Source organism: Suncus etruscus, chromosome 9 (genome assembly GCF_024139225.1).
Source record: "Suncus etruscus isolate mSunEtr1 chromosome 9, mSunEtr1.pri.cur, whole genome shotgun sequence".
Taxonomy (NCBI): Eukaryota; Metazoa; Chordata; class Mammalia; order Eulipotyphla; family Soricidae; genus Suncus; species Suncus etruscus.
The window spans coordinates 10,942,445-10,969,075 of record NC_064856.1 but is presented as its reverse complement, the minus strand read 5'-3'; the positions used below and the strand labels follow the sequence as shown (position 1 = coordinate 10,969,075).

Sequence of the window (26,631 nt, the reverse complement as noted above, 5' to 3'; positions counted from 1 at the left end):
ATATAAGTTCCCCTGGCACTTTGCTCCAGCTCTATTTTTCCAGTTTCCCCAAATTGAACTTCCATCCTGAAATCCATTAACACAGGAGACACATATACAGTCAAGAGAGCAGGAGATAGGACCGGAGTGATAGCGCAGTGGTAGGGCGTTTGCCTTGCACGCAGCTGACCTAGGACAAACCTCGATTCAATCCCCCAGCATCCCATATGGTCCCCCCAGCCAGGAGCAATTTCTGAACGCAGAGCCAGGAGTAATTCATGAGCGTCACTAGGTGTGGCCCAAAAAATGAGAGAGACAGAGACAGAGAGAGACAGAGAGAGAGAGACGGAGAGAGAGAGAGAGAGAGAGAGAGAGAGAGAGAGAGAGAGAGAGAGAGAGAGAGAGAGAGAGAAAGAGAAAGAGAGAGAGAGAGCAGGAGACACTTTGTCTTCTCTGACAGAGAGGTGAAGGGTAGCAGGTATCACAGGAAAGCTATGTTCCAGCACTACGCTCCAAGCTGTAATAATTTTGCTAGTCCTTTCACTTTTGGAGTCAATTCCTCATGTGAGAAATAAGAATCGATGATGTAACCTCGCATACGCATGGCACAGTTCCTTTGGTGTCAACACACACACAGTGATACTAACCATTGGGGTCAGAGAGATAGTACAAAGGGTAGGATGTTGGCCTTTGGTGAGGCTGACCAAGGTTCAGTTTGGTTCCCTGAATGCTGTCAGGAGTAATTCCTGAGTGCAGAGCCTGAAGTAACTTCTGAGCACTATGGATATGGCCAAAAAACAAACAAAAATGATACCACTAATTTTCTTTCTTTTTCTTTTTTTTATTAATTTTTATTTTTAATTATGAGAACAAAAAAGCAAAGAAAGAGGACAAGGTAAAGTTACAGTGGAAGGACAATCACCCATAAACAGAATTCTCAGTAGTCCCATTGCTGATATCTTAACTTTGAACTTTCAGCCAAAGAACATTAAGAAAAATAAAACAAAACCCATGTACAATTACTTTGTCCCTCAAGTCCCCAGATTGTAGTACATAATATTTCTTAGCAGCACACAAAGCAATCTAAAGACATAAAGCTTATGTAACTCTTTAAACATTGAAGGCAAAGTACTTTTTAACATTTCCATGCACATGCATATTAGTTTAAGTTAACCTCAAAAGTTTAAGTGGGTTGTTTTTCTTAAGGATTAGAGTCAAAGGAGCACAGTAAAAACGGTGTTAGAGTGGCAATTATTGTTTGCATAGGCCCCCCCAAAATATGAGGGACATGGAAAGGAAAAGCCTTGACCTAAATACAAGGAGACCCTACCCCTGAAGTTTCCTGGCATAAGACCAACTCTAGGCTCCAGGCAAACTAGTTTGTCCAATCCAGGTCATTGTCTGTAGTGCCAATACACTTTTATTTTTCACACAGTCTCTGTTGTTGGTATCATGTTTTTGTATTAAAGATCCTGGAATCTGCATATCCTATATTGCAGTCAGGATGGTGCAGAGCGTCCTCTCATTTCACCTCACAATTAAAGGGCAATGCAGAGAACCCTGTCCTATAAGCAGGTCATTGATACCACTCATTTTCAATGTGATGGAGATGATGTCTTACTTTAAGTTTTCTCAAAAGAAGATATTAGAGGAACTGGAGAGAGCTCAAAGGCTGAAAACATCTAGTTATGCAATTTTGCTCAACACACACACACACACACACACACACACACACACACCCCACCCCACACCACTCCACACCACAGTGGACATAGCCTACCATACATATCCCCCTAAAATATAATCTATGGGGACCACATGATATATGCAGTCCCTGAAGACCCTGGTAGAGAGTGAGGAAATGAGAGGGAGATGGCAAGGTGGCTAAAAGTGGGCTGTCATCTAGTGAGTCACCTCTGGGCTCCCTGAAAGTCAGATCTACAGGGAGTCAGCAAGCCAGTGGGCTCCAGGAATCAGAGACTGGCAGATTCATCCTCTGCCCTGGTCAGTCCCATGGAGAGTCATGAGGGAGGTTGGTTACTTCTCTAGTATTTCCCTGTGCCAGGTTCATGGGCAGAGCTAGCCCTAGTGACCACAGAGAGCTAAAGTGTGTTTGGAAATGGAGGGCCAGGGTGAAGGGGCTCGAATGAGCATGTGTAAATTCAGAATGGGAGGGGTGGCCTGTGAAGGGGGTGATTGCCAGCACATGGTGCGTGTCTGTAACTTTTGATTTTTCAGGGCAGGGGATTAAACCTGGGGCTTCTTAGATAAATGCATATGAGCTGTCTCCTGAGCCTGCATTATTTTCACTTTTTTTTTTTTCACTTTTATTTTATTTATTTATTTATTTATTTTGGTTTTTGGGCCACACCTGGTGATGCTCAGGGGTTACTCCTGGCTATGCGCTCAGAAGTCGCTCCTGGCTTGGGGGACCATATGGGACGCCGGGGGATCAAACCGCGGTCCGTCCTAGGCTAGCGCAGGCAAGGCAGGCACCTTACCTCTAGCGCCACCACCGGCCCTTATTTTCACTTTTAACAAGGGCAATAACCTAATATTATACTATTAGGTGACGAAAGGTAATATGGGCCGCTATAATGATAGTACAGCCTTGCACGTAGCAAACCCAGGTTTGATCCCAGCATCTATATAGTCCTTTGAGCACTGCCCAGGAGTGACCCCCTGTTCACAGAGCCAGGAGTTAGCCCTGAGTACTGCTAGTTGTAACCCCAAAACAAAGCAAAAACAATAAAGGTCATTTGAATTGAGGGTCTGCGTACAAGGCAAATGTTTCAATCACTGTGCTATCTCTCCAACTTCAATAAAAGCTAATTTTAGAAAGCAAAGCATAAAGTCTTCCAACAGAAAATAAACTAAGATTTTGCCAGAAAGATCAAGAATTAAGGTGGTTGCCTTGCACAAGATTGATCCCAGTTAGATCCCTGAACACTGCTAGAAATGGTCAATGAGTCAGCCCTGAGCAATACCAGGTGTGACCCCCCAAAAGGGAAAGGAAGTGGAAACAAAAAGAGAGGAAGGGGGCCCGGAGAGATAGCACAGCAACGTTTGCCTTGCAAGCAGCCGATCCAGGACCAAAGGTGATTGGTTCGAATGCCAGTGTCCCATATGGTCCCCAATGCCTGCCAGGAGCTATTTCTGAGCAGACAGCCAGGAGTAACCCCTGAGCAACACTGGATGTGGCCCAAAAACCAAGAGAGAGAGAGAGAGAGAGAGAGAGAGAGAGAGAGAGAGAGAGAGAGAGAGAGAGAGAGAGAGAGAGAGAGAGAGAGAGGATGGGGGCCAGAGAGATAGCATGGAGGTAAGGGGGAGAGGAAGGGGGAGAGGAGGAAGGACCCTTTAACAATAACAAGATGACCCTGAAAGGGTGAGAACAGGCTTTTCTTGTTTGTTTCTTTGTTTGTTTCTTTGTTTTTTGGGCCACACCCTGTGATGCTCAGGGGTTACTCCTTACTCTGCACTCAGAAATCACTCCTGGTTGGGGGAAGCATAGAGGATGCCCAGGGGTCCAACTGAGGTCCGTCCTAGGTCAGCTGTGTGCAAGGCAAACACCCTACTGCTGTGCCACTCCTCCGACCCCAAGAACAGGCTTTTCTGAGGTGTTAATTGTGCGGAACAGTTGGACTGGCAGATGCCTCAGGAAAGCTTAGTGAAAAGTCTCCTGGGGCTATCAAACAGGCCTCCACAGCCTGTGTGTGAAAGATCCACAGCCAAGGAAGAGTTGAAGTTGGAAATAGGCAACTCTTCTTGGCTCAGACTCAGTGAACTATTGTGTGGGTGGGAGAGCTGGGCGTCCAGGAAGCTAAAGGAGCATCATTCAATTCTTCAAGAATGTATTCATCACCGATTTTGTCCAGGACTCATGCAGAGACATATATAGCATGTTTTCTTTTCTTTTGGGGAGGGTTGTGGGAAGCTTCCAAACAGAGTTTAGGGGACCCAAAGACCATTCCTGATGATACTCAGTCAATCTGATTCTAGGTTCAATGCTAGGGCCCAAGAAGGGGGTGCTGCTCAGACTATAGAGTATGGGGGCCCACCAGGACTGCATCTGGAGATGCTTAGAGGACTGTGTGTGCTGGGGATGAAACCCATGCAGGATATGTATCCTAAACCCTGTACCATCTCCCCCAACCTCTTAAGTAGAGTTTTAGACAAGATATGGCCTGCATCTGTCCTATTTCCTTTGTGAGAAATGAAGATGGGTGATTCAGTAGGTGATATCAAGTGTGTTTGTTTAGCTCCTTTAAAAAGCAGATTTGGGGCTGGAGAGATAGCATGAGGTAGGGCATTTGCCTTGCATGTAGAAGGACGATGGTTCGGATCTCGGCATCCCATATGGTCCCCCAAGCCTGCCAGGAGCGATTTCTGAGCATAGAGCCAGGAGTAACCCCTGAGTGCTGCCGGGTGTGACAATAATAATAATAATAATAATAACAACAACAACAACAACCAAATAAAAAGCAGACTCATGGGGGTTAATGCACTTACAGTTATTGAAGGGACCATTTTGGAGAACCAGGTGAAGCCAAGACTGGCTTTGAGGAAAGGGCGACTCTGATGCCTCCAAGTGAAGCAGGAAGGGAAGAGAACAAGAAAATGTCTTAAATGGCAGAGTAGTGCCAAGGAAATCTTGACGAGAAGTCCACAGGCTAAGTATCCTCTCAGAGGGACCCTGCCTCATTGTCCCTACTAGGCTCTGTCCTTAGCTGGAAGCAGCCATGAAAGTGGTGGCCAAGCACTGCTATTAGGGCATTTGGTTCATCCTCAGGGCTGTGTCAAGTGGCTAAAAACTTTGTGTGTGTGTGTGTGTGTGTGTGTGCACATGCATGTACTACTCTGGGCAGTGTTTAGAGCTTACTTATGGCTCTGAGATCAGGGATCGCTCAGGGTAGAATCATATAAATCTTTATTTTTTTTCAATAAAGATAACTTCTCTTTTTTGTTTGTTTTGGGACCACACCTGGCAGTGCTCAAGAGTTACTTCTAGCTCTGTGCTCAGAAATCACTCCTGGCAGGCTCGGGGTACTTTATGAGATACTGAGTCCAGTTGGTTGTTTGCAAGGCAACCTACCTGCTGTACTATTCGCTCTACTCTCAGAGAGGTTGTTTTTTTTGTTTTTTTTTTTTTTATGGTTTTTGGGCCACACCCAGTGACGCTCAAGGGTTACTCCTGGCTATGTGCTCAGAAGTCGTTCCTGTCTTGGGGGACCATATGGGATGACAGGGGATAGAACCACAGTCCATCCTAGGCTAGCACAGGCAAGGTACCTTACCTCTAGCGCCACCACGCCGGCCCCTTGTTTTTTGTTTGTTTTTTTTAAGCAGAAATATACTGTAGTTTAGAAAAGGGGAGAGAGAAGTCAAGGGTAACCTCAAATGTTCATGAAGGATTATAGTCACTTAAGGATTTGGATGGGTTTTACTGTTATTTTGTTTTGTTTGGGGGCCACACCCACTGTTGCTCAGAGGTTACTCCTGGCACTGCACTTAGAAATTCTGTCTGTGCTCAGGGACCATATGGAAAGCTGGGCTGTCTGTGTGGAAAGCAAGCAAGCACCTTACAGCTGTACTATTTCTCTGGCCTGGGATTTGGATAATTGGCACATAAAACAGCAATAAGGGGGCCGGGCGGTGGCGCTAAAGGTAAGGTGCCTGCCTTGGCTGCGCTAGCCTTGGACGAACTGCGGTTCGATCCCCCGGTGTCCCATATGGTCCCCCAAGCCAGGAGCAACTTCTGAGCACATAGCCAGGAGTAACCCCTGAGCATTACCGGGTGTGGCCCAAAAACCAAAAATAAAATAAAATAAAATAAAACAGCAATAAGCCCAATAAGAGAGAGTGGTTAGGCTCTGCACCCTTGCACCTCAGAGAATTGTCTGTTTTTCAACCCTCATGGCTGAGCTGCTCTTTTTTGGGCGGGGCCATACCTGGTGGAGCTCAGGGATTACTCCTGCCTCTACACTCAGAAATAACTCCTGGGGCCGGGAAGGTGGCGCTAGAGGTAAGGTGTCTGCCTTACAAGCGCTAGCGTAGGACGGACCGCGGTTCGATCCCCCGGCGTCCCATATGGTCTCCCCAAGCCAGGGGCGATTTCTGAGCTCATAGCCAGGAGTAACCCCTGAGCGTCAAACGGGTGTGGCCCAAAAACCAAAAAAAAAAAAAAAAAAAAAAACTCCTGGCAGACCCTGGGAGCCATATGGGATGCCAGGGATCAAACCCGGGTTGGCTGCATGCAAGGCAAACACCTTATCCACTGTGCTACCATGCCAGCCCCATGGAAGAGCTGCTCTAAGGAAAGTTTCTCTAACTTGCCTGTCTTGAACCCTGGGTCCCCCAATGGCCTGCCTTTCAAGAACTTCCTGTTTGGGTTCTTATTCCTCCATCCTCCTTCCTCCATCCAACCTGAAGCCTCTGGCCCGACCTGGTGAACAATGAAAGGCAGGAGAGCAGAACCTTCTCTGCCATGGCCACCATTTTTCCATCTGAAAAATAGGTCAGGATCTTGCTCCTGCAACTTCATCCAAGTATGAGGCATCTGTAGGTATCTGAAGAGCTACGATATACCAGGCATTTTTAGCATCATTTTGGTACCACCAGCTCCTTGGGAGTCCATACTTAACTTAGTCCTTACTAACTCTCAAGGGTTTAGTACCTCTTCTTTATCAAAAATTGATACCAAATAAGTTTGTCATGGTTCTGAGAGAGTACAGGGAGGAAGGTGCTTGCTTTGCATGTGGTTGACTCAAGTTTGATCTCCATTATTACCACATATAGTTTCTTGAGTTCCGTCAGGAGTGATGCCTGAGCACAGAGCCAGGAGTAAGCCCTGAGCACTGCAGGACGTGGCTCCAAAACAAAACAAATAAGTTTATCATAAACCACTTATATTTGAATATGAACTACAATCTCTTGCAATTATTTTTTCTATGTATTGGTCAGTGTTCTTAAGGGCTTGAGTTTTTTGTTTTGCTTTGTTTTGTTTTGTTTTGTTTTGTTTTAGGACCATATTTTGAGATATTCATGGAATACCCCTAACTCTGCTCAAAGGTGGCTCCTGGCAGTGCTGAGGGCCATGCAGTGCCGGGGACCCAACCCAGGAATCCTATATGCAAAGCGCATGTTCCAGCCTGTTGAGCATTTCTCAACATTTAGTACTTTAAGGTTTAAGGGAGTAGAAATTCAACTGAGAGAGGCTCAAGAAGATGAGGCAAGTTATTAGAAAGCCTATGCATGCTTCAGCTGTAGACAGCTTACACTCAAGGGCTCAGGAATCTGTGTTTTTAACAGACCACAAGTCATTCTGCTCTGCCACTTGGGTCTCTCTCCCAGCCAGAATTCAGCAGCTCACTCTCATTGGCCAGGGGTGACTTACTTGCTCATCTCAGCTTCTGCTACTTCAACTCTGGCCAGATCCTGCCACAAACCAACTTAGAGACCCAAGGGCAGAAGTCAAGTCTTCTCAGATCTTTGAACTGAGAAGGAAGGAGTGGTGGTTCTCAAGAGACAGTTGAGGTTGGGGGGAGGCTACTGTCAGAAGTAGGAGGAGCAGATGCTATGTAGAAATGTACTGCAGCTGTCCCTTTCTAGAACAAAAGACCCATAATGCACTTTCTATATGGAGAAGTTGAGGTCCAGTGCATGGTGGGGTCTTGCCCAAGAAGAAAGAGTTGGCATTGGCTCTGGGGCCCAGCAGCCAACCTGGGACTATGGGAAATAGCCAGGGGCAGCAAATGGATGTTCTCACTTCCCTCCCATGCCATGACATAGTAGAGGCAAAGGACAGGTTTTTGATCTCAGGGGTTCAGGCCTGACCTGAGGAAGTGTCCTCATTGGGTCTCAGCAGTTCTAAGTGGTCTGAAACCAGGCAAACCACTTCTGCTCTCAGAGTCTCTTTTGGAACCATGTCAGATCAGAAACTTGTGGCTCTGGATGACTGAAAAAGTCTTTTTTTTTTTTTTTTAAAGTAACTTAATTTCTTTTATTCAGTTTTGATTCTCAAAACACTTTATATCAAGGATAGCAATCATTCTATAAAGGGCAACAAAGAAAATATTTCTGGCTTTATGGACAAATAGGTAAAAATCAAGGGTATTCTACAGATTGAAAAAGTCTTTTACATCCCTGCCCCACAGAAGTGCCTGAGAAGCAAGTGGCCTCACATTTATAGGGAAGCTAAAGATGCAGCAAGTGGGGAAGTAACTTACCCAAGATCACATGGTCAGTCAGTGACAGAACCAGGATCTTTTTTTTTTATAGTCCTTAAATTTTAATATTAAATTTTTAAGCATATACATTTATAAAATACCTAAAAGTTGTAAATTCAAAGAAATAAATACCAATATCAGTTGGTACCAAGCAGAAATATATATTCTGAATATCTAATATTTTATAAATATATAGGGTCTGATTTTTTTTTTAAATTTTTATTTTGATCATAGTGGCTTACATATCTTTTTTTTTTTTTTTTTTTTTTTTTTGGTTTTTGGGCCACACCCTGTGACGCTCAGGGGTTACTCCTGGCTATGCGCTCAGAAGTTGCTCCTGGCTTCTTGGGGGACCATATGGGACGCCGGGGGATCGAACTGCGGTCCGTTTTTGGCTAGCGCAGGCAAGGCAGGCACCTTACTTCCAGCGCCACCGCCTGGCCCTGGCTTACATATCTTTTACATTAGTATTTTAGGTACATATTAACATTGAATCAGGGGAATACCCACCACCAAATTTGTCCTCCCCCCTTCCCCGTTTCCTTTCTGCAACCCATATCCCCCACCATCACCCCCCAGGCTGCTAGAGTAGGTGGTCCCCTCTTTGTCTAGCTTACTATCAGTGATCATACATCTGTTTGGTCCTGGTGCCCTCCCTTGTTTCTCCCTCTATTTGAGAAGCTAACCTAGATATATCGAGTTATGTGGTTTTGTTTGAGGGAAAGAAAGGCAATAGAATGGGGTAAAGATTAAGCAAAAAAAAATAATTTAAAAAAATAAATTAAGTGGGGCCGGGAAGGTGGTGCTAGAGGTAAGGTGTCTGCCTTGCAAGCGCTAGCGTAGGATGGACCGCGGTTCGATCCCCCAGCGTCCCATATGGTCCCCCCAAGCCAGGAGCGACTTCTGAGCGTATAGCCAGGAGTAACCCCTGAGCATTAAATGGGTGTGGCCCAAAAACAAAAAAACAAAAAAACAAAAAAAAAATAAATTAGGGGCCCAGAGAGATAGTACAGCGGCATTTGCCTTGCAAGCAGCCGATCCAGGACCAAAGGTGGTTGGTTCGAATCCCAGTGTCCCATATGGTCCTTTGTGCCTGCCAGGAGCTATTTCTGAGCAGACAGCCAGGAGAAAACCCCTGAGCACCGCCGGGTGTGGCCCAAAAACCAAAATATTAATTAATTAATTAATTAATTAAAAATATGCTGAGAATGGGCAGAGTCCTTCTAGTGGCTATCAGCCTCAGTTTGAGAGAGGACATGAAAAAGGTAATTGAAACACCATAACAATACAAAAATAAATGTCAAATTAAATATCCAGTGAGCCCTACAGCAATAAAGAGAAGCACCACACAATAGTCTCGGTTCTGAATTCAAATCATGCCGGAGTGCAAAAAGAAAGAGAAAGATAAGATAAAATAATATAAAATAAAAAAGGAGACATCAACTTCAATATCTATACCAAAATAAAGACTTCAAAAAAAAAAAACAATCAATCGGGCCCGGAGAGATAGCACAGCGGCGTTTGCCTTGCAAGCAGCCGATCCAGGACCAAAGGTGGTTGGTTCGAATCCCGGTGTCCCATATGGTCCCCCGTGCCTGCCAGGAGCTATTTCTGAGCAGATAGTCAGGAGTAACCCCTGAGCATTACCGGGTGTGGCCCAAAAACCAAAAAAAAAAAAAAAAAACAATCAATCAATAAATAAATATATATGTGGAAAAATGATTATTTTGTGCTTTTTTTTTTCTTTTTCCCCCTGCATAGGCACAGTAATTATTGGGGATATTATAGAGGGAATTCCCTTGGCCTAGGAGACACAGGGTTTCTCCATCCCTGACGTCTACTTTCATAGGATTAACTATAGACTCCTTGCATGATCATTTACTCTCCCCTCGGTGCTCAGAACCAGGATCTTTTTTTTTTTTTTTTTTTTTTTTGGTTTTTGGCCACACCCAGTAATGCTCAGGGGTTACTCCTGGCTATGTGCTCAGAAGTTGCTCCTGGCTTGGGGGACCATATGGGACACCGGGGGATCGAACCGCGGTCCATCCAAGGCTAGCGCAGGCAAGGCAGGCACCTTACCTTTAGCGCCACCGCCCAGCCCCAGAACCAGGATCTTAAGCCAACTATTGAGACCCCAAATTTGTTCTTCATTCCCCCCCCCATTGGTGGATCTCTAACTTGAGTGTGCAGGAGATTATCCTGCAGAAATTTGGAAATGAAGATTTCAGCCTCTCTTCCCCTGAGTCTCTGGTTCCCATAGTCCAGGGTCAGGAGTACACAAGAATCCTGACGATACAGCAAAGCTACAGCACAGGGCTTAGGGTGCTTGCCTTGCTAATGGCTACCTGAACCCTGCCAGGAGTGATCCCTGAGCATAGAGTCAGGAGTAAGTCTTGAGCAGCCCCAGGTAGGGCCCCTCCACCAATGGATTGATGTTCTATGTTTTTTAGTTTGCTTTTCACCTTGTATTAGTTCCTTCGCAACCTCTCCATGACTTTGCCAGCCAGCCCCTGACAACTTCTTTGGACAAATATGGCCTTGGAAAGTACTTCCCCTTGTTCGTTCTTTCCTTCTTAACAAAGTACCTGGAGCAGAAACAAGCTACATTCTTCTGATATTTCTCTTTGGACTGCAGTGGAGCTATACATGCTTGACCAATTGACCATCATGCACCATGTCACTGCTGGGTGGGGAAGGGCAGGAGCCAGCCCAGCTCATGCCAAGTGGTAACCCTTGAAACATACCAGCTTTGCCCTTTTAATACAGTAGCTTTTAGCACCAGGATCCTTAAGAATCTCCTGAAAAGTGGAACCAGGTTATATAAAATACATTCTGGTGGTGGGTTGTGGACAGAGAGATCATACAGGGAGTAAAGCTTACCTTACAGCCTCTAGTTTGAACACCTGGCACCACATATAGTCCCCTAAGTACTGCCAGGAGTTACTCCTAAACATAGAACCAGGAATACCGAGAGTATTCTCAGATATTCCCAAACACCACCATTCTAGTACACACTGGGATTTGAAGACTGTGTATGAAAAAAGGAAAAATATGTCAAGTATCATAATAGTAAAATAATGGTAGTATATATATATATATATATATATATATATATATATATATATATATTGCTGGTTTCATAGATTGGCATTGAAAAATTAATTATCCTAAAATGAATTCACATGTTTCTTTTTATATAAAAGTAGATTTTAGAAAATGTGTGATTATATGCGTGAATTATATTACATTTCTATATAAAGTTCATGAGGAATAAGCATTTCTGAAGTCAACTCCTGGCCAAGCAGCAAGCTAGCTGATTCTCTGAACTGCAGTGGTACCCTAAGGTGGGCCCGACCACCCACTAGGGGGTGTTGGAACAACCCTTGGAGATTGTGGCTGCCTCAGTGGAATTGTCAGCGCTTTCTGTCCTCCTAAAGTCAAGGGCTCTGTGATTTTTTATTATTTATTTATTTTGGTTTTTGGGTAACACCCGGCGGCGCTCAGGGGTTACTCCTGGCTCTGCACTCAGAAGTCGCTCCTGACAGGCTGGGAGATCATATGGGATGTCACGATTCAAACCGGGGTCCGTTCTGTGTTGGCCACATGCAAGGCAAACGCCTTACCGCTGTGCTGTCGCTCCTGCCCCAATTTTTTTTTTTTCTGAAAGGGCATGGTAGACAAAATCATCCTGGAAACAATTATAGTTTATTCCAATGTGACTCATACTGCTGATCTCTGAAGGTTTTTTTTTTGTTTGTTTGTTTTTATGTTTTTTTACCTATGAAAGGAAAACATTGGGCTAATGGGGATTCCCAATTTTATTTGAATATTTTTGTTTGGTTTTGGTTTAGGTTTTTGGTGATGTTTGGTGCTAACTGCTGGCTCTGTGCTCCAGGATCACTCCTGGCAGTGATCAAGGGACCTTAAGAGTTGGCGGGGATCAAACTGGGACAAGCTGTATGCAAGACAAGTAATGTTAACCCTTGCACTCTCTTCCTGGACCACTGGGACTCCCTATTTTGAAAAGTTAACTTCTACAGTGGTGTCATATCTCCTAATTGGCAGGCCAAGGAATGGCAAATGAAACTGGCTTTGCCCTCTGGGGCAATGATGTGTTTGCAGTTAAAGAGAAATTGTTGTGATGAATGTTTTTATAGTAGTTACTGGACCCCTGGACCCAATGCACAGATCAATTTAGCGCTTGCCAGCACTCTGAAAGACAGGGGTTTGTGGATCTTGAGTGAGCACAGCCTTATGAGACTCAGGACCTTGGCCCTATCCGACATGCAAATGGTACCAAGACTAAGATTCATATTTTATAATTCCTTTATTTAAACACTGTGAATACAAATTCTTCATGATTGAGTTTCATAGAATATACACCACCCAGCTTGGCTTCAGCAGCACAGATACTAAAATCGGAATAATACAGAGTAGATTAACATGTCCCCTGCGCAAAGGTGACATGCAAATTCATGAAGCTCTACACTTCTGTTGATTACTGTAATTAAGGTTTTTACATTTTAGTTTTTAATTCTAGAAATTGATGTGGTATTTCATTAAGATTTTACTTTTGTTACTTTGGGTTAGAGGTTAGATACTGTTATAAATAAGTTACTAGATTGAATTCTGTCTGGTATCTTGGCCTTTTGTGTGGGTGCATCATTGGGGAAAATAGCAGGTGCAAAAGGAGGTTTTATCCATTTTGGACGGACCCTCAATGTATTCATTGACACGGGGCGGTTCTCTGCCTTAAGCATTTGGTTTTGGTTTTGAACTTAACCTTCCATCTAAATAATCGGCCGGAAGTGGTTCTTCATTCTCAGACCTCTTATGGACTTCTGACTGGACTAGAACTCCTCTTGGATTGAGTTCAAATACCTATGGATCTTCTTTACTGTGGCCCCCACTGTGCAGGGGTCAAAATAGGGGCCTAATTCTCTGCCTCCAAAGATGGGCTTTCTTCTGCTCAAGCTGGACTGGAATGGAAAATGTGTTTCATCTCGACTGCTACGCAGCCTTGTGAGCATCTCATCTAAGGATCTCTGTCTCCAAATAACTTTCGGGCTTTGTGATTGCCCCAGGAGCTCCCCATGGGTCCTGAATCTTGGAATTTCAAATTCAACTTCTGCTTTTCCAAGAAAAAACTTACTCGGAATTGTTCATCTTGGACGCTGTAGATTTTTTCTGCTCTGGAGCTTGTAGTTGATTCCTTTACATCTGTTTCTGTTTTTGAACACCCTGTGTTAGGTTAAAATTTTTTCTATACTTTTTCTGGTGATGCACTTATGTAAACAGTCACTCTTTTACCATTACTTAGTTGTTCTTTTTACAATTATAAAAAATATTGCTTACTTCTGTACATTATTATTGTTTCTTTACAAAAAAGGGGGGGGGAATTGTAGTATATGAAAATATTTCCATAAGAGTATTCTTGGAATTGTTGTATATAAAAATATTTTCTTAGGATTGTTCTGTGACTATTGCCCCACCTAGACCTTCCAGGTGGGGGCGCTGTGGAGTTGGCAAGAAATAGCTTGATGGACAAAGAAAAGGGGGTCTTTTTGCAAGAGCTGGGAGCAGGCTGCAAAATGACTCTCTCTCTTTGCCCAACCTTTTACACCCTAACCTTCTTGTCTGTGTGCATTATTATTTGCTACGGATAAATATTACCAAGATCTCCCCCCAAAAGGGCACAAGGGGATGGGAAGTAATTTCTCATTCTGGGAACTATTTGTGGATTCACAAACGCCCAACAAAGGATATAACAGCACAGATTCACAGCAGGGGGCCATGCCGGTGACACTCAGGGGTTACTCCTGGCTATGCAGTCAGAAATTGCTCCTGGCTTGGGGGTTCATATGGGACGCCGGTCCATCCTAGGCTAGTGCAGGCAAAGCAGACACCTTACCCTTTGCGGCACCACTCTGGCCCCTGTATTTTTTAAATTAAAAAAAAAATGAATATACATCACCCTTCACCAGTGCACATTTTCGGCCAACAATGTCCCCAGTTTCCCTCCCAAGCCCCACCCCTCCTGTCTCTGGGACAGGCATTTTACCCTCTCTCTCTCTCTCTGTCCTCTGTCTGTCTCTCTCTCTCTCTCTCTCTCTCTCTCTCTCTCTCTCTCTCTCTCTCTTTATCTCTCTCCCCCCCCTTTGTGACACTGTGGTTTGCACTACTGTTAATGAAGGAGTACCATGCATATTACTTTATTCCCTTTCAGCACCCAGTTACCAAGACTAATATTTAAGAGGTGCTCACAGTGGTGAAGAAAAGTGACTGTATAGCTCACAGTGGGGCCAATCTCAGACATTCCCATTGTTGAACACAATATGAAACGGCATACTAATTCATTAGTGTTTGTTGGGGTAGTGTCCAGAACTGACTCTTGGCTCTGTGATTATGGATTTGGGGGCCATATGAAGTGCTGGGAATCAAACTGGGATTAACCACGTGCAAGGCAAATGCCTTCACCAGTGTATTATCTCTCTTGACCCCAAGATGTCATGTCCTTTTAAGCCACCCAAGCTGTATTTCTCAGGATCTGGGATGAGTATAGATCCCATATCAAAGAGAGTTGTGGCTTTCAGTTTTGAATATCTGCAAAAATATTATAAAACAAGGCCATGACAGTAGGTAGGGTGCAGTACAGTCGGTAGGGTGCTTGACTTGCAGAAGGTTGACCTGGGTTCCAGCCCCATCATCCCATATGGTACCCTGGGCCCTGCCAGGAATGAACCCTGAGCACCACAAGGGCTGGCCCAATATCAAAAATAAAAAAGTTACAAAGCAGTGATTAATCACTGGAATTTTTCCGATGCCTGATTTGGAAAGGGGGTCAGTTCCTTTTCTGATTCACAAGAGACAAACAATGCAAAAACCAGTTAAAGCAGGAGGTTGTGAGCAGTTGCAATTCCCACCAGGGCAGATAAAAGCTTCCCTGTAAATAATACTCATATTTTTCTTTTTTTTTTAATAATTTCCCTAAGGCTAGGAACCTGGGATATTTTTTTCCATAGACCATAAACATGTGTCTATTTTAACAAGACAAGTCTAACTGCATTCTCACTGCTACAGAAGTTAAGTGTGACTGGGCGGAGATGAGGAAGCTGCTTCCTCATGCTATCACTCAGACCTGTCAGCTGAGCCCAACCCTCCATGCATTTTGGGAAAGAAATGAAACTTTTCTGCTGATTGTGAAATGAAGACTTGATTCTTCTCAGGTCAATATTTTCCTGGAAGGTTTTTGAATTTCATTATCCATGAGCAGCATCTGTTAAGTTCTCCCTCCAAATGTCCCTGAATTAGTTCTTTTCTTTCTCTTTTTTTAAATTTTTGTTTTTGTTTTGGGGCAATTCCTGGAGATGCTCAGGGTTTACTCTTGGCTCTGTACTCCTGGAGGAATTGGGGGAAACCACATGGAACGCCAGGGATTGAACCTGGATCAGCCAGTTATAAGGTTACTATCTACCAGTTGTACTATGGTTCCAACCCTGGTTCTTTTCTTAATTCTGAGATAGTAACTACCATGACCAGACCATCATCTTCTCAGGCATGGGTAAAAGTGTAAGGGCTCCTATAGTGGGTGGGGTTTTGTACCCTATTCCCACACCTCATGCTCCACCCAGTATCCAGTGGAATTATTGGTAACCAAGGACTTGGCACAAAGGGTTGAGCTCATGTTTTGCATGTGGAAGGCCTAAGTTTGATCCTCAACACCTCTTATGCTCCTAGGCAGTGCTGGAAGCAACCTTCAAGCCTCAAACCCCAGTACTGTGGTAAAGCAAAACAAAACAAAATGAGTCAGAAACTGGAGATAGTATAGCAGGTAGGAACTTGCCTTGTGCGCTGCCAACCTAGGTTCAATCCCCAACAACCCATATGGTTTCCAAGCCTGACAAATGTGATCCCTGAGCACAGCCAGGTGTAGTCCAAAGGACAAAGACAAATAGAAGCCCACCCTTAGTCATTAAATTCCATAATTCTCTCACCTGATACTTGCCACAATTTCCTGTCATTTTGAAACTGTTGAGACAATCCTTCATGTATGAGATCTGAAATTTTGGTCACAAGTAGCCTCCCTCTTGCCTGGGATCTAGCTAATAGTTGTTCTCTCAAGGTCTCGCTATCTCTAAGCACATTTAGCCTCAGGACCTTTGCAGGACTGTGCCTCTTGCTGGAAATTTGGTTCTTCCGTGTTTCATGACTGGCTCTGTGAGGTCATGTAGAGCCCAGATAAGTGTCACCTCCTCTAAGAGTCCTTTCCCAAAAGCCCCATCTAAAGGGACCTCGTGCAGTGGTTCCTCATCACAGTCTTTTTTGCTGATCACACTCAGCAGCAAATGTATCTTGTAATTTATTTGTCTGTCCTTGTGAGTTGCTGAAAGGCAAGAACATTCTTGTCCCATTCATGGTTTAGAAAAGCTTTCCTTTTGTGTGTGTGTGTGTGTGTGTGTGTGTGTGTGTGTGTGTGTGTGTGTGTGTGTGTGTGTGGTTTTTGGATCACACCCCGCAGTGCTCAGGAGTTATTCCTGGCTCCACGCTCAGAAATTGCTCCTGGCAGGCACGGGGGACCATATGGGACTCCGGGATTCGAACCGATGACCTCCACGCCAACGGCACCGACGTGTGTTTGGACTTGCTGGGGGCTGCGGCCGCCGGCCTCTGGGCCAAGGCCCCCAACCCAGGCAGGTTGGGACGCGCACCTGGATAGTGGTCTGGCCCGGCAGGTTCTGGGGGCCCTGCGCCGCGCCCGGCAGCCCGCCTGCCTTGCTGCGCGTGGCCTGGATCACCAAGAAATGCTCCGCTGCCGACAGGGTCTCACGCTTGGCCATGCCCACGTCCTCCTTCCGGCCCGTGACAATGAACACCGGCTCCTCGCCCCGCACCGGCGTCTTGATGTAGGTGTGAGTCTTGGCACATGGCTCTGATCTTGCACCCCTGCGCGGGGCGGCGGGGCAGGCGACTCTCGGGGCCCGGCCCGGCCCCCCCTATAAAAGCTTTTTGATAGTGTTTGCTGATCAAATGGATAAATGACCAAGGCCATTAAGAGAGAAAGAAGGGAAAGGGAGGTCGAGAGGACCAGAGCAGGAGGAAGACGCTGCTATAATTCCAGACATCAGTTGCTGTGGCTATTATTTAACTAGATTCTTTGGGTCATATTCTGTGGCCTCACACTTATTGTTAAATATAAAATGGTAGGAGCCGGAGAGATAGCATAGAGATAAGGCATTTGCCTTGCATGCAGAAGGACGGTGGTTTAAATCCTGGCATTCCAGGTCGTCCCCCAAGCCTGCCAGGAGCGATTTCTGAGCATAGAGCCAGGAGTAACCCCTGAGTGCTGCTGGGTGTGACCCAAAAACCAATATATATATATATATATATATATATATATATATATATATATATATATATATAATGGTAGTGGGGCCAGTGCAATAGTACAGCATGTAGGGTAGTTTGCCTGGCATGCAGCCAACCTGGTTTAGATCCCCAGGCCCACAGATAGCCCCCCCAAAAAATCTGGCTAAGAGTGACCCCTGAGCTCAGAACCAGGAGTACTGAGCAAGATGTGAGCACTTATTAGCCTGAGCACGGCAAGGTAAGACCCAAATATGCAAATGCATGTGACTGTGTGTGTAGGTATAGATATAGATAAAACAGTAGTTTAATCACAATTCCTGTTTTACTTTACTGTTTGCCTTGAGACTGACACCCTGCTGAGTATTTCCTGGTCCACATGTTTTCTAATTTTTCCAACATCCTGAGCAGTTTTGTCCCCTCTTTTGCTGGTGCGACACTGAGAGGGGTTGAAGGTCCTGATGGGTGAAGAGCTGGGAGGTGGGGCTGGAGAGATAGCATGGAGGTAAGGTGTTTGCCTTGCATGCAGAAGGTCATCAGTTCGAATCCCGGCATCCCATATGGTCCCCCGTGCCTACCAGGAGCAATTTCTGAACCTGGAGCCAGGAATAACCCCTGAGCACTGCCGGGTGTGACCCAAAAACCACACACACACACACACACACACACACACACACACACACACACACACACAAAAGAGCTGGGAGGTGCAGCTGCTGGTTATGGCTCAGAGATGCTTGTTTCCACCGGAATCTCCCACCATCACTCACTTGTCTCTGCAGCTCTCCCATTGGATGGATATCCTTTATCCTCACAACTAATGCTCCCAATAAACTTGCCCTGGCAGGGGTGCCCTGGATGCCTCTGGCATATCTGCTCTGGTTGTACCCAGCACATGTGACCATGGGGCAGGCCAGGGCTGCATGAGCTCCAGGTGGCAAGGGTGGGTGCATGGGAAAGGAGGAAGTGGTAGAAGGGAAGGGAAACCCAGGAGCCAGCATGAGACTCCCCTTCTCACACAGAGCTCACCTCTCTTCTCTCTGCCACAGGATGGGATGCATAAAATCCAGATTCCTCCGGGAAGGGGGCAAAGCTTCAAAAACAACGACCAGCGTCAACCCACAGAGCCCCTTGTATGTGCCAGACCCTACATCCTCGGGCAAACGGGTGAGTGAGCGAGGAGGGGGCATGTCTGGAGGGCCCACAGGGGTATCCTGAATGATCCTAACCCCCCTTTTTCCCATGGGGAACATAGCATTTGGGTGAAGTGGGGCTGGCCACAGGCAATGCCTTACTCTTCAGGATGTGTCTGCATTGAGTGTTCTTTTACAATCATGTTTGTAGTCATCGTGTTTAAATAAAAATATTATTTTTTAAAAATACTCAGGGCAAAGACCTCAATTTGTGTCCTACCCTTAGGCCTGCAGTCTGCATGCCAGTAATCAGATCTGAGTGAGTGCAGGTGATTAGGGTATGCTGAGAAATACAGGGGAGCAGACTAGCCAAGATAGCAGCTGAAGTGACGGAACTTAACATCCTCTCAACTCCGCAGCTGTCCTGGCTGTCACTGGCAACTGCGCTGAGGATAGCACAGGCCTGCTGGTGTATGAAAAGGGCCAAGAGCAGCCAGAATGAGGATCCATGCCAAGTGCTAGCCTAAGCACTTCACAGTGGCAAACACCTTTACTCCATTACTCTGGTAATCCATTGCTGGTCCCAGTTTTCAGGGTAACTCACAGGATCACATGGTTAGCAAGGGGAGAGCCAGGATTCAGTCAGACTTGACAGGTACTATAGTGACCAGGGCAAGAACAAGAGTAAGAGAGGCAGAGACGGCTGCTGCTGAGAATGATAGTGATGTTAACAGGGCCAGTAATAAAGATAGTAGAATAGCAGTAGAAATGGGATGTTAATAGTAGTGGATAGAAGCAGCAGTAATGGGCCTGGAGAGATAGCACAGCGGTGTTTGCCTTGCAAGCAGCCGATCCAGGACCAAAGGTGGTTGGTTCAAATCCTGGTGTCCCATATGGTCCCCCATGCCTGCCAGGAGCTATTTCTGAGCAGACAGCCAGGAGTAACCCCTGAGCAACGCCGGGTGTGGCCCCCCAAAAAAAAACGAAAAAAAAAAAAAAAAGAATCAGCAGTAATGGGTAATGATAAAGGTTGAAATAATGATGGCAATAACTAGTAATAAGGCTGGTCATAGGAATGGTAATAGTGGTAGCAACAGGAGCAGTAACAGTGGTCATAATAGGAGTGTGATAATAAAAAAAAAGTATTAATAGAAGTGGTAACAGTGGGAGAAATTAACAATAATAACCAGGGGCCGGAGTGGTGGCGCAAGTGGTAAGGCACCTGCCTTGCCCGCACTAGCCTAGGATGGACCCAGGTTCGCTCCCCCAGCATCACCAGGTGTGGCCCAAAAACCGAAAAACAAACAAACAAAAACAGTGATAACAAGAGGCCTGTTGATGATTGTAAGAGAGTGGTAATAGTAGGAAGCAGAGTAGTAAAACTAGTATAGGGGTAATAATAGCAGTGGTAACAGTAAGCGATTGTGAGAGCAGCCCCTTTAGTAAAGGTAGCTCTGGGGGCAGGAGAGATGTACAGTGGGTACAGCGCTTGCCATGCACACACTCAGCCCTGGTTCTAATCCCAGCTGTCCATATGGCCCCAGAGCACCGCCAGGAGTAATTCCTGAATGCAGAGTCAGGAGTAACCCCAGAGCACTGCCTGGTATGGCCCCAAATCAAAACAAACAACAACAATAGTTATGGTGTCTAAGTTAGAAGTGACCGTGGGTCTGTAGCACTTAGAGCCACAGTCACCCTGTAATCTGGTTCCCAATGTGGGGTGAGGAATTTCTACAGCATTAACTTCCTCAAAAACTGTGAGGCAGGAACCAGGTCAGCAAGGGGAAGAGCTCAGGTGACGAGCTCCCAAGGCGCTGCTGGGAAGTGGTAGGATCAGGTCTTTAAAGTCCACTGATGCTTGGGGTTCCTCCTACTCAGGGGTCCTCTAGATTACCCTTCATTTGAGCCTATCTGGAAGCAGGGGTGTACCTTTTCCTGGGGCACAGAGGAAATGGCTTCCCCTGTTGCTTGAGGAGAGGCCTGTTATCCCAACATTTTTCTGTTTGATCCCCACCCTGCCCATACACAACCCCTCCACTGCAGCCTGCAGAGACTGAGGGCAGAGACTGACCTTCTGCTGGTTCCTTTCACCTCATTCTGTGTGGTCTTGGCTCCTTACAGCTCTCCCTCCTGCAACCCTTGTGCAGGCACAATGCCTGCCCACATTCCCTTTTGGAAACCAGAGTGTAGGACAATTGTTCACATTGTCCCCCTGATTTTTAGTACATCTTAGGCCTGCATGACATTCTCCCCTGGAGATATTATAGCTCTGATGTTCTAGCCGTATCTTGCTCCCAGATCTGCTTCATCCTCTGTGAGGTGAGGGATTTGACCTTCTCTGGTTCTCTTGAGAGCCTGCAGCTGGAGCCAAATGGGATAGGAGGGTTTCTCCCACCAGTTTTTGGAGATCTTTTCTGAGGGGATCAATGTCCCCCAGTTTGTCCAAGCCTAAGAACAGAGCCCACATCCCAGGACACCCGAATGCTTGTACCATGCCCTGAACATAGGATCTGACTGACATTTCTTAACACATAGATGTCCATGCTGCAACCTGTATTTGTTTGCCAGAGCCAAGTATGAGATACCATGTGTGTTTGTTTGTTTGGGTAACCCATCCAGTAGTGTTCAGGGCTAACTCCTGGCTCTGCACTCAGGGATCACTCCTGGTGGGACTGGGGGACCATATGATGTGCTAAAGTGTTAACTCAGGTTGACCTCATGCAAGGCAAATTGCATGCTATACTATCACTCTGATCCTTCTGCCCAAGAAATTTTTATACAACCAGGGACACATAACTATAAAAAAGGTCTATAAATCCAATTTTAAATCATAAAAATGTTTTATTTTAAAAACAGATTTTTTTTTGTTTTGGGGTCACACCTGGCAGCGCTCAGGGATTACTCCTGGCTCTCTGCTCAGAAATCACTCCTGGCAGGTTTGGGGTACCATATTGGATACTAGGATTCGAACCACCATCCTTCTGCATTTGCAAGGCAAACACCCTACCTCCATGCTCTCTCTCCAACCCCTTAAAACAATTTTTAAAGTTATAAGACCCCCATATGAGGTCATACTTTTGAAAAGAAATTAGGAGGTGCTCCATATTTTTATTTTAAAACAATGGAAAAATATTTTTAAAAAGTTATAAGACTCTGTGTAAAGTCATGACATTTGAGAAGGTAGAAACTAAGGGGTGTATTTCTCTTGTCTACTCTAACCCTGCTGCTGGGAGAAAACACTCTTGGATTTCCTTGTCAACACAGACCTTCTGTGGCTCCTCACACTCTTAGATTCACCCCATTTCTTTCTTCTCCACAGGGGCTTAATAGTAACAACAGCAACCCACCAGGCTTTACAGAGGGTAAGTGGCTGGCCGGGTACATGGTGAGTCCTGCTAGGCAGGGTGTTGGAAGAACAGGTTTTCAATCAGAGATAGTGGCAGTAACATCTATCCAAGGACCCAAATCATCCTTAAATGTGCCCTAAATTTCCCCCAAGCATAGGTCACTGTATCTCCGAAACTCTGTTCTGTTTCATGAAAATAACACCAGTAACCTTAGGATGCTATCCAGCATGGCAAGGTATCACTTAGAGAAGACAAATATGTCCACAGGTTCAGGGTAGGTGTGAGGGCAGAACTGGGGAGGGGGGAGGAAAGACACAGACACAGGCCCTAGGTGGAAAGCACCAAGGGGGGTGGCATACAACATGGCATAGCACTTTCTTCCCATGTACCTCTCTTCCCCCAGGTTCTGAGGATCTCGTGGTTGCCCTGTATGATTATGAGGCCATTCACCATGAGGACCTCAGTTTCAAGAAGGGGGACCAGATGGTGGTTCTGGAGGAGTAAGTCCCCACTCCATGCCCCCTATGACCTACAGACTTCTAAGACCCAATTTTATGTCCCTTTAGCTCAGTGAGGAACCCGATGACTAGCTACTATGAGGGCTAGGGTTTATGAGAGCTGCTTGTCATCAGAGAGACAGTGGTTGTGCATAGCCTGGATGAAAATTCCTGCTAGTAGCAGGACACTCTCGAGTTTATTGGGCAGATAAAGAAGGCCATAAGAAGCTGCAGACTTGCTATGTGGACAGGAGTCTGGGATGTGGTTCCACTTTCCCAGTGTCTTAGGGCTCTCTGTCTCCCACCTCCAGTTTCCCCAGGCTTTGGGTCAGGCCATTAGCTTTTCCAGCCTGAGCTCTGGGTCCTCAATAAACCACACTTTGGGTCTGGCAAGGAAACCCAAGATCATGAATTCAGTGGGCAGAGTTGAGCCAGAGACCTGGGGCTGTTGTTCAGGGCTTGATTGCAGATTCTCCAAGCAGAGGGGGAAGCTATCATAAAGATACCCACCCTAAATCCAGAGTGTCTGCTGGAAACCAGAACAGGAATGGCCCTGATTCTCTTAGCTCCCTGAGACTTGGCTAGGTTAAGTCCAAGGAGACCCCTGGGAGAATAGGAGGGACCTTCTGCCCCCCCCTGACCCTCTTTTGCCCGGTCTTGCAGGTCTGGAGAGTGGTGGAAGGCCCGGTCCCTGGCCTCTCGAAAAGAGGGCTATATCCCAAGCAACTATGTGGCCCACGTGAACTCTCTGGAGACGGAAGAGTGAGTGTTCCCTGAGCCCTTCCAGAAGTGACCATCAGTCCCCAGGCCCAGGGATATACTGCCAGTAGAATCCCTCTGACTCTCTCTTAAGTTAGGTTTATCCTTTTCTGAACTCATCACACTGGCAAAAATGATCTTGTTTCTGTGGTTGGTGCCATTGTCTGCTTCCCCACTTAGAATGCAAGTACGTGATGACAGGGACCTTGTGTCACCTGTGTCCCAGGCACAGGCTGGCTTGCAGGAAAAGGTTGATAAATATTTCTTGCATGAGTATATGGTCATGTGAAGGAGGGACTTTCAAGAGGTGAGCCAGCTCACATCTGTCAATCATTCTCATTCAGCAAGCATGCATTTATGCTGGTTACCATGCCCTGTACAAGGCATGGAGCTGAAGAACAAATAAGACATACCCTTTTCTCAAAAGGAGTTCTTTGTAAGTAGCTCTTGGATTAAAATTCTCTTCTGTGTCCAGCTTGACTCTAAAAACAGTTATACCAGAGATGGAGCAATAGCACAGCATAAGGGCATTTGCCTTACAGGTGGCCATCTTGGGACAAACTCGAGTTTGATTCCTGGCACCCATATGGTCTTCCAAGCCTACCAGGAGAGATTTCTGAATGCTGACCAAGAGTAACTCCTGAGTGCCACCAGGTGTGGCTCAAAAACCCAAATAAATAAAAAAATAAAAAAATAAAAATAAATAAAAAAATAAAAACAGTTATACTTTATCCATCCATCTATCCAACCATCCTTCATCCCCCATCATTCCATCTGTCCATCCTTATATCTATCCATAATCCATCATTCATATATATATATATATATATATACATACCTGTCACCTATGTATCATCCATGTTTCCATCATCCATTTATCATTCATCCTCCCATCATCCATATATCCATCCACCCTCCATCCCCCATCCCAACCTTCATCTACAGATGATTCTAACCACCCTCAGTAGTTCATTCTGTTCCCAAGATGGAGATATCTGTTCAGTGTGGTAGGTCAGACTGAAAGGTAAAAAAAAAAAAAAAAAAAGATAGGCAGGAGAAGATGACAGTAGATCCAATCCTGGATCAGGAAGTTGAAAAACGACATTCCTGGAGCTGAAGAAATAGTACATGGGTTAAGGCACTCACCTTGTATCCCATTGACTCTAGTTTAAATCCCTAGCACCACAAATGCTCTCCCACCACAAGATCTCCCCACCCCAAGAAAGATTGCTTCTCAGCACAGAGCTAGGAATAGTCCCTGAGAACAGAACCACTGTGTATAGTCCCCAAACCATAAAAGATGTGAAAGAAAAGGAAGAAGATAAAAGTGTCATTCTCTAGGTTTTATCTACTCCACCTCCTTTTCTGGCTAAATGCTATTGTAGGATGCTTGTCTGTTAAAATGAGAATGTCTGGGCTTGGGACCAGAGCCAAAGTACAGTGGGGCAGGCGCTTGCCTTGCACAAGGCCAAAGTCAGTCAATCCCTGGAACCGAATCTGGTCCACCAAGCCCCACCAGGAATAACCCCTGAGTGCAGATCCACAAGGAAGCCCGGGGCACCACTGGATATGACTCAAATGACCAAAATATATAAATGAATAAAAGAAAAGAAAAAATCAAGCAAATGCCATTTTCCCCAGAAGAATCTCTTAGTGCCTTTGATATGTCAGGAATCCAGGCCCTAAGCTCCCCATGTCCCCTGGGGGGTAGGGAGGGTCTGCTGCCCACTCTGGGTTCACAGGAGCCCCTGCCCCTTTCCCCCAGGTGGTTCTTCAAGGGCATCAGCCGGAAGGATGCAGAGCGCCACCTGCTGGCTCCTGGCAACGTTCTGGGCTCCTTCATGATCCGGGACAGCGAAACCACAAAAGGTGCCAGCACCCTGCCCACTGCCCCTCTCCTTGCCACACCTCTCCCAACACACTGAGGCTGTCAGGCTGCCCTTTGCCTGGGTGCTTCTAGGCCACCTGAACATCTGGCCCCCTGAAAAACATCTCATCCCTCACACTTGCTTGTTTCCCCAGGTGGCTGATGGGGAATGCAGGATCTGGATTTTAGGTCCCACCCTGGCACCCTTTGCTCAGATGCCTAGATTCAAAACTGCTTGCTTTGGGGGCTGGAGTGATAGTTCAGTGGATAGGCCCTTGCCTTGCCTGTGGCTGACCCGGGTTTGATCCCCAGCATCCCAACAGTTCCCTGTGCCCCCCCAGGAGTGACTCCTGAGTGCTGCTGGGTGTGGCCCCAAAACAACCAAAAACAATAACAAAAAAAAATTCTGCTTGGGGGCCGGAGAGATAGCATGGAGGTAAGGTGTTTGCCTTTTATACAGAAGGTCAGTGGTTCGAATCCCGGCATTCCATATGGTCCCCTGAGCCTGCCAGGAGCGATTTCTGAGCATAGAGCCAGGAAGAACCCCTAAGCACTGCCAGGTGTGACCCCCCAAAAAAAAATTCTGCTTGTTGTTGCAAGTATATTAAGTCCTCCTTACCCTGAGCAGTTTGGGGGACCTCAGTCAAATACATCTGTCTGTATTGCCTTCAGCTTGATCTTAGGTGCTGTCATCCTGTGGCTCAGATAAGACCACAAGCACTGGTATCAGTTGTGGAATGTGTCAGCTTTATATATTCTTTCCCAGCTCCCAGGACCCAAAACAGAACAAAAAGGAAAAGTTGCTATAACCCAGGGTGTCTTTTTTTCCCAGGTGGGATGAGGGGGTGGGGCTTGGATGTGACCTTTGGAATTCCTAGCATGGCCAGGGGTCACTTCTGGGTTTGTTAGTTTGTGTTTTTTGGGCCACACCTGGTGAAGCTCAGGGGTTACTCCTGGCTATGCACTCAGAAATCACTCCTGGCTTGGGGGACCACATGGGATGCCGGGGAATCCAACCGTGGTCCGTCCTAGGACCAACCTACCGCTTGCGCCACCACTCCAGTTCCAGGGTTCACTTCTGAACAGAGACAGGCGCTGAGCCTTGCAAGTCAGCGCTACCCACTGTCACTTCTCCTAGAAGTCCAGAGAGGTGAGGGGGTGACAATTTAGTGAAAGTTGTATCAGGAGACATCCTTCCTTCCTCTCTTCTTTCCTTTCTTCCTTCATTCCTTCTTTCCCTCTCTCCCTCCCTCCCTCCCTCCTTCCTTTCTTCCTTCGTTTCATTGAATTTTGGTCTTTTTGGACCTAGCTATGTTCAGATGTTACTTCTGGTTCTGTGTTCAGAAATCACTCCTGGCTGGCTTGGGGAGACCATATGGGATGCCAGGGATTGAATCCGGGTCAGCCACATGCAAGGCAAACACCCTGCCCTCTGTATTATCACTCTGACCCCCATTCTTT

General features: G+C 46.0%; 2 protein-coding genes and 1 non-coding gene across 3 annotated transcripts in view; 2 read left to right on the top strand and 1 right to left on the bottom strand.

The window, feature by feature from the left end:
* Positions 1–26,631, bottom strand: part of COMMD7 (COMM domain containing 7) — a 911,502-nt gene that overhangs the window by 240,991 nt on the left and 643,880 nt on the right. The gene's annotated exons all lie outside the window — the stretch shown is intronic.
* LOC126019976 (U6 spliceosomal RNA) lies at positions 12,597–12,699 on the top strand. The gene has a single exon (XR_007499571.1). It is a non-coding gene; the product is annotated as a U6 spliceosomal RNA (small nuclear RNA).
* Positions 18,618–26,631, top strand: part of HCK (HCK proto-oncogene, Src family tyrosine kinase) — a 31,437-nt gene continuing 23,423 nt past the window's right edge. Inside the window, exons 1-5 of the mRNA XM_049779268.1 lie at positions 18,618–18,734; positions 22,020–22,062; positions 22,451–22,547; positions 23,208–23,306; positions 25,069–25,172. Of these exons, the coding sequence (XP_049635225.1) occupies positions 18,618–18,734; positions 22,020–22,062; positions 22,451–22,547; positions 23,208–23,306; positions 25,069–25,172 (460 nt within the window). The remainder of the gene's footprint in view (positions 18,735–22,019; positions 22,063–22,450; positions 22,548–23,207; positions 23,307–25,068; positions 25,173–26,631) is intronic.